Below are 15,038 nucleotides of genomic sequence, written 5' to 3'. Positions count from 1 at the left end.
GGGTCTGAATGGATTAAAAATCTACCAGTGGGAATAATGTGAGAAATCGCCCAAACAAATTATAAAACCTGGAATATTCTGTACCAAAGCCCCTGTGAGCCCTAAAGGAGAATTGGAGAATCTCTACATATTTTTATTTGGAGAAATTTGAGAGGAAAAGCTTAAATGTTGTTATGGTGTCCTATGAGGTGTTTTTTTTTTCCCTATAATTGGTGTCTGACATGAGAAAATGCAGTGAAACGCTTTAAAAGTCAAATAGAACCAGTTATAAAAAAAAATTGGGTTTTAAAAGCCAAATTTTTGAGGAAGTCAGATTCCATTCTATCTGATCCAGTCCTGGCTTTCTAAACAGCAGATTCCATTTCATAGCTGCGCTGTTGTAAGTTTCTAGTCTGTGTGTATGCAAATGATCTAGCCCCCCCCCTCCCCCCCCACCACCACCATTTAGTGAGCATGTGCTGAGATAGTGCTGCAAAGAGTCTGGTGGATTAACACATTTGAGTTCTCCATGGATCAAGTAAACCAGATCCTATCCCAGTTCATAATTAGGTTCATAAATTTCTAAAAGTTTATTCCTACTACTACTACAACTATTGCTGCTACTATAACTTAATATAAAGAAGGGGTGGGTTTCTATTCTAAAAATATATTAAAACTTTTCCCAAAGTATTCTGGGGAACTATTTAAGCTGATGTCAGGACAGTGGAAGGGTTATCTCCAAGGGGACAGTGAAGGTTTGAGTGAGAATGAGTGTTTGTTGACAGAGACAAGAGCAGAAGGGTTTTCACAACTCAGCTCTTCCAGAGCCTGCTCTGACTTACTTAAAAGGGATAGAAACAGAGAGGAAGGCACATTCTTTAATTGTGAATGATGAGTGTATGTCTGGTTAGTGAGCAATTTAATTGTGAAAAAGGTAAGGTTTACAGGAGGACAATTACTGTTAATTGTAATAACTAGCTGAATCACAAGAGTAATCAGCTTTTAATAGATTAATTAAAATGCTGAATTAGACTGGGAAAGGAAAGTGGGAAGGGTGATTATGATCACCTACCTAGTTACCCATTATGGTAAGTTATGTATACATTGTCTCTTACATGAAGAGTGCAGTGAGATCTATCATAAGTAATTGAAGGAAAGTTAGGGGATATCTCTATTGTATAAATAGAATAATCTCTGATTATCTCTTTCATAGTCAAAACTGAGTCTCTGTTAAGTAAAGAGGCTAAGGTAAAGGACAAACTGCTATAATACCTTGTGCTGTGTTGTACTGGGGCATCCAGGTCTGTATTTAGCTTTGAATCCTATAAAGCACCTAGATGTGAATCTGTTATTTACACTTTCAAATAATAGAAGGACTAGGGGGCATTCTGTGAAGTTAGCAAATAGCACATTTAAGACTAATCGGAGAAAATTATTTTCCACTCAGTGCACAATAAAGCTCTAGAATTTGTTGCCAGAGGATGTGGTTAGTGATGTTAGTGTAGCTGGGTTCAAAAAAGGTTTGGATAAGTTCTTGGAGCAGAAGTCCATTAACGGCTATTAATAAAGTTTACTTAGGGAATAGCCACTGCTATTAATTGCATCAGTAGCATGGAATCTTCTTTGGGTTTGGGTAATTGCCAGGTTCTTGTGGCCTGGTTTGACCTCTGTTGGAAACAGGATGCTGAGCTTGATGGACCCTTGGTCTGACCCAGCATGGCAATTTCTTATATTCTTATGTTCTTAGATGACTTATTTATCTAGCGTACACCTGTATCTAACTATAAGAGTTAAAGCAGTGAATAAGACTAACTTCTTGTGGGAGTAGTATAGCACATACAGTGAAAGGGAGAGACATATTGACCACCTGGAAAGAAAATACACTGGGTTCCAATTTCAGTCCAGTGTGATTGAAAGCAGGTAAGAGAATATTGCAGCAGTGCTTGATCACCTCAAAAATTCTCAGGATAATACAGAGTTGTATCTGCAACCTGGTAAGAAACTGAATTGTGAATAACTGGCCTAGGACAAAAAGGAACTGAAGCAAGTGTGTGTGTGTGTATGTAGAGAGAGAGTGTGAGACTATACTGTATTGCATTTAAGAGAACTCTGAAGAAATTCCTCTGTGCATTAGCCAGGAAACTGAATTCTTTTTTATTTTATTCACTTACAAGATTATTTATCAAACTGCGTTAGGGCCTTATCGCATGATAAAAGGGGTCTAATGCACGATAAACACACAGTCTTTAATGCATTGCGTGCTAGCATGCAAATATAAGTATGCAAAACTAGGAAATTTTGCAAATGAGGACTCGTGCTGCATTTTGTGATAAAATTAGCATAATAATGTGGGATTTAACATGGGAAATAACACTTTTTTGCCGTAGGGGGGGGCAAAGGTTTTTATCATGCCATAGCGGCTGTTATCGTGTATTGTGCTTATTCTCATAGGGCAAGCAGGATAGTAGTCCTCACATATGGGTGACATCACAGGGATGGAGCCCAATCACGGAAAACTTCTGTCAAAGTTTCCAGAACTTTGGCCCCTACTGGGCATGCCCAGCATGGCACTAACCCTGCAGCCAGCAGGGGTCCCCCTTCTGTCTTCTTTTTTCCGCGCAGCAGTAGCCTCACGGTTAAGGAACTCTGCAGAGATTCCTGACAGAAATTTTCCTCACGGAATTACTAAAAGTTAATTTGCCCCACAGGGGTCCCTCCTCTAACTTTTTCAAGCCGCGGTACTCCGGTAAGTTTTTACCCGTTTTTCTGTCGATTACAGTCGAGTTTGGCCCTCGCGGCTTACTGGCTATCGACCGTACCGTGGCTCAGTTTTTGTCATGGCGTCGGGGTTCCGTCATTGCCCAGACTGTAATCGCACCATGTCCATCACAGACCCCCATAAAGTCTGTGTAATGGGTCTTGGACGAGAGCACGATGTCTTGGCCTGCACCAAATGTGCCCTAATGACACCAAAAGGTCACAAGGCCAGAATGGAGAAGATGGAACTTCTCTTCCGTGCTCAAACCCCGACTCCGTCCATTGCATCGGCATCATTGGAACCGGCACCGTCAACTTCGTGCCAGCATCGTTCACCGACCGGTGACCTTCCGGCATCGACATCTTGGCCTTCGACACCCTCTACCTCCCCCTCAGGACCAAGGGGATCGTAGAGACAAACATCGCCACCGGCATAGAAAGTCTCGGACCATCGAGGGACCGAAATCATCGACTTCGCCATCTTCGGAGCCACCGTCGAAGAAACCCCGTCCAGAAAAGGCACCGACCTTTTCGGCGACCGGGTCACCAAGGCAACCCTCCCCCGATGGGACATTGGGAGCCACAACTCCGCCTTTAACGGTGGTCCCTCCAGCTATGCCTCTACCTCCTTCTTCTATTCCGGAGCCGGGGCTGCTTGCTCCAGGTCTCCGAGAAGAACTGGACCGGATGTTTCAGGAGGCCATCGACAAGGAGATACAACTCCAGGTTTCTCCGGCACCGACACCGATTGCGGAACCGATCACTGACCCGATTCCGGCAGGTTGGCACCGCTGCTCTCCAGGATGGAAGCGCTAATTGCCACTTTTCCACCGATGGACCCTGGGTCACCGAGGGCACCGGTGCCCTCTCTGCTCACTCTGTCATCGGGAGGAGAAACACAGTTTCGCATCCCTCCTTCGGGAGTTCTGCCTCAGCCATCGATGCCGATACGTCCATCGCCACCGATCCAACCATCGGTGCTGATACGCCTGTCAGCACCACCAAGCCATCGATGCCTTCGATGCCCTCATTGGTGCCTCTAATTATTCCTTCGATTCCTTCAGGGCCTAGACCAGGACCTTCAGGTATCCCACCATCCCGTCCCCCTCTACATCCAAGAGGGGCAGGTGCTGATCCCTATGATTCCTCACCAGACACCGATGATTTGCCTTCACCACCTTCACCCACTGAAAGTAGAAATTGTTCTCCTCCAGAGGATCTTTCCTTTTAAATTTTGTGAAGGAAATGTCTGAATTGGTTCCCTTCCAATTACAGACCGAACAGGATGATAAGAACATAAGAACATAAGAAAATGCCATACTGGGTCAGACCAAGGGTCCATCAAGCCCAGCATCCTGTTTCCAACAGTGGCCAATCCAGGCCATAAGAACCTGGCAAGTACCCAAAAACTAAGTCTATTCCATGTAACCATTGCTAATGGCAGTGGCTATTCTCTAAGTGAACCTAATAGCAGGTAATGGATAGGCATCAGATAATAGAGTTGCTCCAATTCTTGGATGCTCCCAAGGTAATAACCTCCATCCGTATCCACCAGGTTCTTCTGGATCTCCTGAAGAAAAACTGAGAACATCCTGGCTCCATTGCTCCAGTCCACAGGAAAGCTGACACTACCTGTTTAGTGCAGTCAGCTCTGGGCTTTCAGAAACCACAATCGGATCACCAATCTGTAGTTGTGGAATCTGCATAGAAGAGAGCAAAGAGATCAAAGCCTCACACTTCTTTCCCCCCTGGCAAGGAACAGAACTTTCTAGATGCCCGTTGGTCGCCGAGTCTTCCAAGGATCAATGCTCATCTCCCGAATTGCCGCTTATCAGCTCTATATAACCCGATATAACAGGGTCATTTTTAAGCAGATACAAGACTTGACAGACTCCCTGCCTCAGCAATTTCAAGAAAAGCTCCAAACCTTAGTAAACAAAGGTTTTGAGGCAGGCAAGCATGAGATCAGATCATCTTATGATACCTTTGATAATGCTACTAGGGTATCTGCAGCTGCTATTTCGGCAAGAAGGTGGGCCTGGTTCAAGTCTTCCAACCTTCCCCCTGAGGTACAAGACAGGTTATCCGACCTGCCTTGTGTAGGAGATAATCAGTTTGGAGAACAGATTCAACGGACGTGGCAGAACTTAAGGACCATCATGAGACCCTAAGACAGCTCTCTGATGCCTTCTGACTATTCTTCTAAACAGGCCTTCAGAAAGTACTCAGTCATTCTTCCGCCCGAAGAAGTCCTACCCGCCACCAACCAGATCCCGTGCCATGAGACCTTTTCAAAAAGCACAGTCTCATCAAACACGTAAACAAAAACCACAAGCAGGTCCTGCTTCAGGTTTTTGACTTCCACCTAGAGAGCAGCAGCCAGATTCCACTGCCACACATACTAGGGGAGGTCGAATGTGCCACTTCCACAACATATGGCACTCAATCAACTCAGACCAATGGGTACTGGCGATAATTGCTCAGGGTTACCATCTGAACTTTCTCTCCGTGCCACCGGACTCCCCACCTCTACCGATGTGGAAAACATCCGATCACTATCCTTCTGGATCGAAGTTTCCCTCCTTCTCCAGTCCAAGGCAATAGAACTCATACCATACTCTCAGCACAGCCTAGGGTTCTATTTCTGGTACCGTCGATGCCATCGGTGCCCACGTCGTTTCCATCGGTGTCCTAGTCGTTCCTATCGATGCGGCCATCGATTTTGTCGATGCCGGTATCAATTTCCCAATGCCATCGATGTCTCTTCGATACTTCTATGCCACATCATTTCCATTGATACTACACCGATGCCATCGGTGCCTCAGTCACGGTTATCGTTGCTCTGCCCGGGCCATCGACGTTTTTTCATCTATATTTTTGACGATACCCTCGAGGCTGCTTCTATGCCGCCATCGATACCGTCAATACTGACATAGCACCTACACGCAATGCCCTCGCCTAAACACAGTGCTCTATGCTTTAGGTTCTTAACTAAAGCCCCGTATCAGCCTACGACACTACATAGTTCCAGGAGCAGTGCAGGCATGCTGACAGTCCAGGCATGCTGACAGTCCGTCATCATTCGCCATCCAAGACAGCGAGGGCATCCACCTCGGCGCTGGGGAAAGACCTGGCCAAGCACTGAGAAGTATCCCTCAGCAGAAAACTAACATGGAGAAGGAAATCCCCAGAACCCTCTGCGTGTCTTTGGCCTGCCTGGGCTGAATGGACTCTGAGTGACTTACAGAATGTCCCTGGATATCTGTGGAGGCAAGCTGGCACCAGACAGGTGATGTCTATTCATAGAGTCACAAAGAAGAAACCACAGGGGAGCTTCAGGCACTATTCTCAGGAGTTTGTAATCCACACAGTTACAGACGTGTTGATTGTCTTGACCAGTAAGAGTTTACCAGAACAAAGAAAGTCATGGGAAATGGACTACACATCCTGGGAAGCCAATCAGGGATAGTTAGGGATGATTTAATCATGCATTTGACATCACAACTTATGTAAATGATTCTTTGGGCAGTCATGCAAGTCTCTAGAACCTTCTATCCTTTTCCTGTATTTGAATGTTTCCTATAAAAGAAGGATCACTTCCTGTATCCATGGAGATGCTGGTCAGATCGTAAGACTAAGGGCACCCAGTACCCAGCATCTTCCGAGAACACTTATATTGACTAATAAAAATACATTATACTTTTTACTGAGTCTAAGTGTTCTTGTGTCCCTGGCCATAAGCATAGAGTAAGCTTTACAGCACCGTGGCACTCATTTTCACCGGCACGATGACCATCCACCACTGACGCCATCCAAGACATTGGTGCTATCCTACTCGGTGCTGGAGAATGCCCGGGCCGAGCAACATCGCTACTGCCACTGTCACTGTTCCACACAGTACTAGCAATCCTCGGTGCTGCAGAATGACCGAACAGAGTTCCGAGGAATTCTGTACTAGAGTCACGATACATCGAGCTGCTGCAAAGAGGGCCGGGTTCATGAATCATAATGGCTCCCCTGTACCCGAGGTGTTCCCCCACCAGCACCGGTGCGGGGTTCTGACCCTCCACAAATTACTCAGCCTGTCTCCTCTGTACCTGCACTAGCATACCAGGTTACAGAGTTGAGTCGGACGTTTACGTCCTTCAGGCTGTCCCTCGATGCCTCCTGAAATCCACGGAGCCATCGATCTTCACCGGCTCGTCCTTCTGCGATCCATGATGGATGGCAAGTACTCTAATCCCACTTCAGCGACATTCCCATTGAGACCTGTTCTCTAAATCGGGCCACATGGTTCGAAAGGTTCTAGGTCGTCTTGTCTTCCAAGAACTGTATTAGTGTCACATATCGCTATTGCCAGCTATGTCGGACACAATACCAAGAGAACCTCTCTACCAGTCATTTGGGATTGCATCAGAACATCCTCCCGGTGTCAGCAATGGGACTCTGTACTGATTAATACTCTGGCTTCTGGTTCCTAATTAAGGACCGATATCCCAGATGCATTCGCTGATCTGCTAGACACAAAATCCAGCAAACACTGCCTCAATTGCAAATCCACCTCGAGGCCTGGCGACAGGTCTCGACGTTTTCTTGTATAGCACACAGAAATGCAGGTAAGACTTTTCTTTCAACAGAAAGTAGTTGCTTTCCGCCCATCCTGGACCTCAGAAATATCAACTTTCTTCAGAAGAGACAGGTAAAATGGTGTCTCTTATCACCATACTTCCATACCGCAGTAAGTAGGTTGCCTCTCTCCTCTAATCTTTCTATTAGCTTCATGGTGAGTCAACAATATTACAATCCCAAGCTCCGCCGGTTGCTCCAGCATCGGCAACTTGGGTATTTCATTAAATCACTAGAGGTGACTGCTGTTTCTCTACGGAGTAAAACATCATTCACGCTTTCCTTGCATGGACAGCTGCTTAACACTCAATCCAAGCAAGGAACTCTAGCTTCTTCATGATTCACTATAAATCTACTACCTGGGATTGCTGTTAACTACCATAAATCCCATATAGAACACTTCTGGACACCACAGTCACAACGCACTTCCTGTCCAACAACTGCGCAGACATTCTAACAAATTCCTATATATCTCTGCGCGCATACAACATAACCTCAGCTCCTCAATTCTTTCATTGCTGGGCCATGGGATTTTTTCACCATGCACTTTACTCATAGGTCCAGATTTGCTATGAGTAAGATTCAGTGAAATTTCAATTATCAGTGGATGTAAGCTGTTCAACCGCTTTCGTCCCTGATCCATATTGCAGATCTAGAACCAAATCCGCGGCCGGTCCTGCTCATGCTCGCATTTACTCAGGGTTGCAGAGTTCGAACTGACATCTTCTCAACCCAATATACCTCTATTCCGCTCCATGCAGAGTTTCACATCAACTTCCTGGAGCTTCGAGCCATGAGTTATGCCTTTATGCCTTACAATACTGCCTCTGCAACAAACCTTTGTCATTATGCTGTCTGTCTGCACAATGTGGTATTTCCAACACATAAGCACGCACAACCTCTTAGCTGCTCTGCTAGGACGCTGCGTAGCTCTACCCTTGGCCCTTGCTCACTCCATGCATCCCCGGGCCACTTATCTAACAGATTTATTGAATGCACTAGCAGACCTTCTCCATATAGGTTTCCATCCTCTCGGATGGTCTCTGACTACATATGTAGTGAGAAAAATCTTCCAGCGCTGAGGTCAACCGACCTTGCCCTCTGTGTCTGAATCGAACCATACGGTGGACAGATTCTACTCCCTACACATGTCTTAAATGCGTTCCCATGGACGCCTTTGCTGCAACAAAGGCCTCTTATATGTGTCTCTTTCGATGCCTCTCATAGCCAGCACTCTTATTATGCTGCACCGGGACGGGGTTCACTGTTTCTCAGACCCACGTCCTGGCCGAGACCAGTATGCTTTCCCATACTTCTCAATCTATCACACCAGTAACCAATTTGCCTTCTCACAGGTCAGTCTCATATCATGGACTCACTGATGTTCTCAGGAACTAGTAGCGTCACAAAAACCTTCCACACATAAATCTTACCATTCAAAATGGCATGATTCACCACATGGCGCATACAAAAGGGTATTACCCCCCTTTTTTTCTACACCACTCTTTTCTCTTACTCCCTCGGATTCTGCTCCCCAGAATCCTCCACATGGGTACACCTCTGTTCCAATTGGTGTACCACTTGGGAGTGAGGATACCCGATTAACGGTCAACCCGTTCTGAGTCAGCTTATCATGGGTTATCCACTGATTAAGCTGCCTCCATTTTTTACTGGTTACAGAATGGGGCCTATATTTAGTGCTTACAAGACTCATACGTTCCCCATTCGAGCCTTTCCATTCCTCTCACTTAACAGTCTGGCATGGGAAATTCTTTCCCTTGTAGTCATCACTTCTGCCAACAGGGTCAGTGAGTTCCACACCCTGTTATATACTCACCCGACCCTGCGTTCCTCCGTGTCCGAGTGGTCTTACGTATTCAACTTCATATCCTTCTTAAGGTAGATGCAGCATCTCACCTTACTCAAAATATACTCTACCCGCTTTTTCCCAACACCTCTCTCTCACCAGGGCGAGAGGGTTTTCCACTCCTTGGACTGTAAAAGTGCACTTGCATTCTATCTAGACCACACTACACTCCATAGGAATTATACCTAACTCTTTTTCCTTCTGTGGCAAAAGCCAAGCTGCGAGTTCCAGGGGCAAACAGACCTTTTCCTCTTGATTGACGGTCTGTATCTCTCTTTCATACCAACAAGCAGGCATTTCACTACAACACCATGGTAACCACACTATGTTAGGGCCGTACCAGCCTCAATAGCTCACCTTCGGCCGGTGCTGCTTGTACATATTTGTAAGGCTGCGACCTGGAGCTCTCTCCATACCTTCGCAGCCCATTATTGCTTAGGTAAGACTGGCCGGCATGCTTCCATGTTTGGCCAGTCCGTCTACTCATCTTCTTTTCAGTTTAGCTACCCAACATCCTTCCAGCAACCTGTTACGGGTTTCAGGATGTCCTCCTTACCAAATTCCACCCCCGTTGTTGCGCCTTTTGCACGTCTTTGGGTGCATTTGGTGCACTCTCGGGCATCCTCAGCTCGGTACTCAACCATATGTGAGGACTACCATCCTGCTTGTCCTGTGAGAAAGCAAATGTTGCTTACCTGTAGCAGGTGTTCTCAGAGGACAGCAGACTCACGAAACACCCCCGCCACCCCGCGGAGTTAGGTCTACATACGTTTTATTATTATTTTAGTTTCGCTTGCGCTTTTTGCTATAAGACGAGACTGAGGGGAGACACCTGTGGTTACAGGGATAATTGCAGGCGGAGCATGCTCAGTGCACTCAATGTGCCAGTGTCAGTCAAAGCTTTATAGAAACTGACAGAAAAGTTTTACACAATGCTCCGTCCACTGACGTCACCTATATGTGAGGACTAACATCCTGCTGTCCTGTGAGAACACCTGTTACAGGTAAGCAACATTTGCTTTCTTTCCATGTATCTCCAGTTATTTTGTCTTGTCAGTGGATTAGGTTCACGCTGTCCAAATTTCAAGACTGTTTTGAGGAGTAGGGTCCAACTCCCTCTATCCTATGCTATATTTATATTGCTTCGGGGTCATTTTTCTTTTTCTGTGTCCTTTGTAATGTGTGCTGCATTACACATGATAGACTTAAGGAAGTGGTAACCACAAATACAGGCTTTTGCTTGTTAGCAAATATTCTTATTTCTGTCCCCTTTTATTTGAATACAACCCTTCTATCAGGAGTCTCACCTGTGTGATTCTGTTTTTGTTATTATAGAAAGTCATTATTTACCTGTAATTAATGTTTTCAATGACACAAGGGCAGTGAATCACAGATCCAACATTAAACTTCATGTGATTCAATCTATGAGGCTTGTTGTACTGCTATCATTAGAGAACATCTATTACAGTAAGTTTCACTTTATTGCCAGGATATCAACTATAATTCTGTCCTTTTGTAGCATCATTTTTCTTACCACAAGACTGAAAAACAATTCACTTGAACCCCTGGGAACATTATCACCAATTTCCTTACAAAGAATAGTATTTGATTAGTGAATGTAGTTTAATAATATTTGTAAAACCATAATCAATATGTACAATTCAGTTTTAAAATCTAAGATAATTTTGTGATTTTCATGCTCATGACAATTCTCCATGATGCAGGGGAATTTCAAATAACAAGTTAAAAACATTTTAATCAATACAGGACAAGAACTACTGCTATGTGTACACTTTAAATTACTGTACAGTATACAGAGTATGCACCTTTTTTCAATCTATTACACAGGGTGGGGCAAACTTAATTGAATGTAAAATCTGTCTGAGTTAGCCAATAATCAGTTACTTGGAAATACTTAGCAAACTCTTAATAAAGAAGCATATAGTTGTTTTATTAAATAGAGCACGTAAACTTAATTAACTTTATTTAACGTAACATAGGGAAGGAATGGATATTTCACCTAATCGTTAATACTTGCAGATTTGAAACCACAGATACTTCTTTTTTTCATAGGAATTTCAGGAAGTTGCTGAGGTTTGGGGGATTTTTTTTGGTTTTTTTTTTAATGGGGAAATTTAATAATCAATTTTACTCTGTGTTAAATGTTTTAAAAAAAAAATCAATAAGCAAGCCTGTACATTAATTCTAGTTACTTGTTGCTCAGAGGGTACAAATTAAATATTAACCCTAGTCCACAGAGCTGTGCAGAAGTAAGGTTCTTTATATCTCTGACTTACTCTTTATACTGTAGAGATTTCCATTCCAAATATGAGATATGCTTACCTTTTACGAGACTTGCCAATAAGTATGTTATTTGTTTCCAGCTCTTGGGAATGGCTTTCCTTCTGGGTTGTGACAAATGCAGGACCGTGTGCTCTTTAAGAAAAGCTAAAGGCTCATTTATATTAAGAGCATTTTTCCATTTAGTATGCTTTGGTAGTGATTATTACTAAATAATCTTTTTTTTCTGTTCATTATTTGGTCTGTCATTTTTTATGTCTGTTTATTATATTCTTTTTACTGTAATATGTTAGGACAGTTCTGACATAAGCAGAATATTAAAAAATTAAATAAATAAACAATAGTATGTTCACTTAACTCTGTTTGAATGTATTCAAGTTGTACTCCATGTTGGTTTGTAGAACTCTTTAACTCTAGTGTGACTTTATGTGAGAATCAGAATTTAATTTTAATGTCCTTAAATACTATTATAGCCAAAATGTGAGTTGTGTAGATCGTTTATCATGCACAGCTTCTCCAGTTTCTTATTGGCTGTAGACTGAGATTTATTCAGATTTTTTTAGTGACTCATTTATAATATAATTTATCTTTTAGGTCTGTAGGCATTTCAACCTCTCAGAAAAGGGTCATATTGACTGGAAGTTGATGTTCTTTGCACTTCAGAAATTGTACCCCAAGAAAGAACAATATGGAGATACTTTACATTTTTGTCGGCATTGCAGCATCCTCTTTTGGAAGGTAAGAACAAGTATAATTATTGCTTGAAATTTATTTTGTAATAAAGTACTCTTGGGTTCTGTTTCAATAAACAATGTAGACACTGTGGGGCAGATTTTAAGTTACATGTGCGGCCTACGTTTGTGCGCGCTACCCGGCGCGCACAAATGTATGCCCGACTTTATAACATGCGGACGCAGCCGCGCGCATGTTATAAAATCAGGGATTGGCGCACGCAAGGGGGTTCACACTAGTGCACCTTGCGTGCGCCGAGCCCTCGGGGAGACCAGCTGGCTTTCCCCATTCCCCCCACCTTCACCTACCTGTCCCGCCCCCCAGCCCGAACAACCCCCCCCCTCCCCCCCATGCCTTTGTTGTGGAAATAACGCCTGCCAGCCGAGTGCCAGCACGCACAGCCCAGCCATGCCCCCGGACCGCCACGCCTCACCCCCGGACCTTCTGCTCCGCCCCCTGCCCACCCATTCAGAAACGCCCTGGGACATACATGCATCCCCGGGCTTTACGCACGCCGTCGGGTCTTTTGAAAATAGGCCTGGCACACGTAAACCCCCCCCCCCCCCCCCCAACGCGCGTAGGGCTTTGAAAATCTGCCCCTTAGGGGTTTATTTTCAGCCTCTGTCCAGCCAGCAGATTTAATCTGATAACTTTATCGAGCTAAATTTCAGGCCGATACAGTAAAGCACGGCCGCAGTTACCCCGTTTCTAACCCGCTGTGTACTCACAATTTCGTCGCGTAAGTCTAACCCGCGATTCACTATCTGTTTTTATCGATCCTTACCGCTTCTTTAACTCGACGTGTATCCCTTTCCGCCCGTGGCATGTATATGTATGTAAACGATCCGATTAGCTATTCCCTCCCATACAGTAAAGTGCGCCCCGACTATCGCCTTTTTAACCTGTTACCTTGCCGCGTTTTTAACCTACTAATTTATCACCTACCCTGACCCTTGCGTTAGTGTGGTGAACTTAGCCGCCCAGTCCCAAACCAACCCAATCCACAGAAAAAAAAAATGCCGTGACCTCCGACGTCCAGCCGGTCACGGCGTGTGCGCATGCGCCTTCGCTGCCTTGAGCGCCCATACTGGACGTACAGGTGTGCACGTATTCACTTTATCCGGCGGGGCTGCTGAAGCCGCTCTCTCTCGCCGCCCTTCTACTGCTGCTGCTGGGGGCTTGCGTAGCCGCGGCCAGGGCACGTGAGCGGGGGCTGGGGGAAGTTGGGACTGTGAAATTTCGTCTCTCTCTGCTTGGGGTTGGGTTGGTTTGGGACTGGGCGGCTAAGTGCGAGAAGCATTTTTTTTCTGTGGATTGGGTTGGTTTGGGACTGGGCGGCTAAGTGCGAGAACCATCCACTTCCTGGTACCTGTCATTTCAAACGTCATTTGACGACATCTGAAATGACAGGTACCAGCGCACCCAGGATACTGTATAGGCGCTGTATAGCGCCTATACAGTAAAATGGATTGCGCTTCATGGACGCGGCTTGCATTTGCATGCCATTTAAATACAGTATCGAGCGGTAGGTGATCCGAACTGTGCGTGCGGCAAACGCGGGTGTGCCGGGCACTAACGCACCTCTTTCTACCGCACCTTACTGTATTGGCCCGTCAGTTGGAATATGCAGCAGTGCCACTGAATAGATCTAGCTGTCTTAAAGATTGTTGGGTAATATTATCCAGCTAACTTTAAAACTTTTCCGTGGCACAACCAGAATTATCTGGATAAGTTATCCAATCTAATTCTGAATATCAGAGTTGGCCAGAAACCTTATCCAGCAAACTTAACTATGCCCCGAAACACCTCCAAGTTATCTGGCTAAAAACTTTGCAAGGTAACTCAGTCAGTCAGTGGGGATTTTTAAATTCCACTATTTGTCAGGCTAAGTCCAAATGGAGCCAGATAGGTGGAACTGAATATCGGGCTCTTAGAGGGCAATTTTCAAAGGATTTAGGAGCCTAACTTTGAGGGTTAGGAATATAAATAGGCCGTTTTGAAAACAGTTAGTGGAGAGTGCAAAAATTTCATTACCTAGTCTCACAAGAAACCAAAAAAGAGAGCAATATATATTTACCAAAACACTCCTCCTGGAGTGGGATACAAGCACCTGTAACCATTAAGCTCTTCTTTTTGTATATTAAACAATGTTTATTCTTTTAAATCATTTCAATAACATACATAAATATAATTTTTATCTCTCAGACATTAATTGTACAATGTATCAAAAAACATCTTGAATACGAAAATGTTAAAAAAAAAAAAAAAAAAGGATTCAATCACTCTCACCCATACATACTCAATCATAGTTACAACTCACTCATAAAAGAAATGGTTTTGAATGGTACTACCACAAATGTTCAAGTATTACTCAGTGTGATTCTCAATTATTCATCATACTTTTTTTGTCTGATCACTAATCAAACTTCCCACTTTGTTGTCTACCACACTAATTTCTTTTCTAATTCCAGTATACACGAAAACTACATAATAATCTTCCTTGCTATATCCTATCTCCAATGTGTATTGATTCTACCTTAGTATGTCCTATCTCTAATATCTCTCAACTAGCAAAATGTCCTGATAGCAATGAAAACCTATTAACAATTACTCCCGACAGGGCCCTCGTTTTGCCTGACGGCTTCTTCAGGGGAATCTTGAAAATAATTTGTATTAAGAATTAGATTCACATCATCAGACAGGATCTGCTTCCACACTGGTTTGTGTCACTGATTGTTGACGCTTGAATACCGCAGCCACTTCGATGTTGACACTA

General features: G+C 44.2%; 1 protein-coding gene across 5 annotated transcripts in view; it reads left to right on the top strand.

Moving 5' to 3' along the window:
- The window catches only part of FBXO25 (F-box protein 25), a 168,424-nt gene that overhangs the window by 108,262 nt on the left and 45,124 nt on the right, over positions 1-15,038 (top strand). For all 5 annotated transcript variants that reach the window (XM_029595772.1, XM_029595771.1, XM_029595770.1 and 2 more), the window contains one exon: positions 12,125-12,268. In XM_029595772.1, coding sequence (XP_029451632.1) covers positions 12,125-12,268 — 144 coding nt within the window. The remainder of the gene's footprint in view (positions 1-12,124; positions 12,269-15,038) is intronic.

This window comes from Rhinatrema bivittatum, chromosome 3 (assembly GCF_901001135.1).
Source record: "Rhinatrema bivittatum chromosome 3, aRhiBiv1.1, whole genome shotgun sequence".
Lineage (NCBI taxonomy): Eukaryota > Metazoa > Chordata > Amphibia > Gymnophiona > Rhinatrematidae > Rhinatrema > Rhinatrema bivittatum.
Note: the sequence above shows the minus strand (reverse complement) of the source record. Positions and strands in the feature narration are given on the sequence as shown.